Genomic DNA, 570 nt, shown 5'->3' with positions numbered 1-570 from the left:
TTATTGCAATTTAAAATAACTGTTTTCTTTTCAAATATATTTTAAAACAATTTATTTTCAGGATCATAATTTATTGTTTCAAGATTCTTTATATAAAATTTCAAGAGAACAGCATTTATTAAACATTTTTGTAACATTATAAAAGTATTTAATGTCACCAATTTATAGTATCTTTGTTGTGTATATATATTGAATGGTAGTGTATATTACATGTGCTATATTACTATATTATGCCTGCTATATTCTATGGTTTATTTTTCATTTGTTTGATTATATATAAGCTAGCGTTTGTAGGATGACACATAAAGCTAAGACAGTGATTTCAGTTCTATATAAGGTGTTTTTAAGTGTATTCGGTTTATATTTACATATCAGTGAACATGACTCATATTGACTGTATGTATCCAGTGTAAATGAGTGTGTTGTTTTCATGACGTGATCAGTGTGGAGTAAATGACATGCTGTCTGCTGCTCAGCTGTCTGTCTGTCTCTCTCCAGTGCTGCACACCCAGAGACGCGTACTGGATTTCCCCCTGAACACACACACACACACACACACACACACATTCA

General features: G+C 31.1%; 1 protein-coding gene across 1 annotated transcript in view; it reads right to left on the bottom strand.

Annotated features, from left to right (window-relative positions):
* Positions 1-238: 238 nt before the first annotated feature.
* The window catches only part of LOC107724635 (contactin-6), a 12,531-nt gene continuing 12,199 nt past the window's right edge, over positions 239-570 (bottom strand). Inside the window, exon 10 of the mRNA XM_016533634.1 lies at positions 239-533. Within this exon, the coding sequence (XP_016389120.1) occupies positions 429-533 (105 nt within the window). The 3' untranslated portion in view covers positions 239-428. The remainder of the gene's footprint in view (positions 534-570) is intronic.

The sequence above is a fragment of the Sinocyclocheilus rhinocerous genome, unplaced genomic scaffold, assembly GCF_001515625.1.
Source record: "Sinocyclocheilus rhinocerous isolate Xijiao unplaced genomic scaffold, SAMN03320098_v1.1 scaffold2440, whole genome shotgun sequence".
Classification (NCBI taxonomy): Eukaryota; Metazoa; Chordata; class Actinopteri; order Cypriniformes; family Cyprinidae; genus Sinocyclocheilus; species Sinocyclocheilus rhinocerous.
The sequence above is the reverse complement of the archived record's forward strand: the minus strand, read 5'-3'. Positions and strand labels throughout refer to the sequence as shown.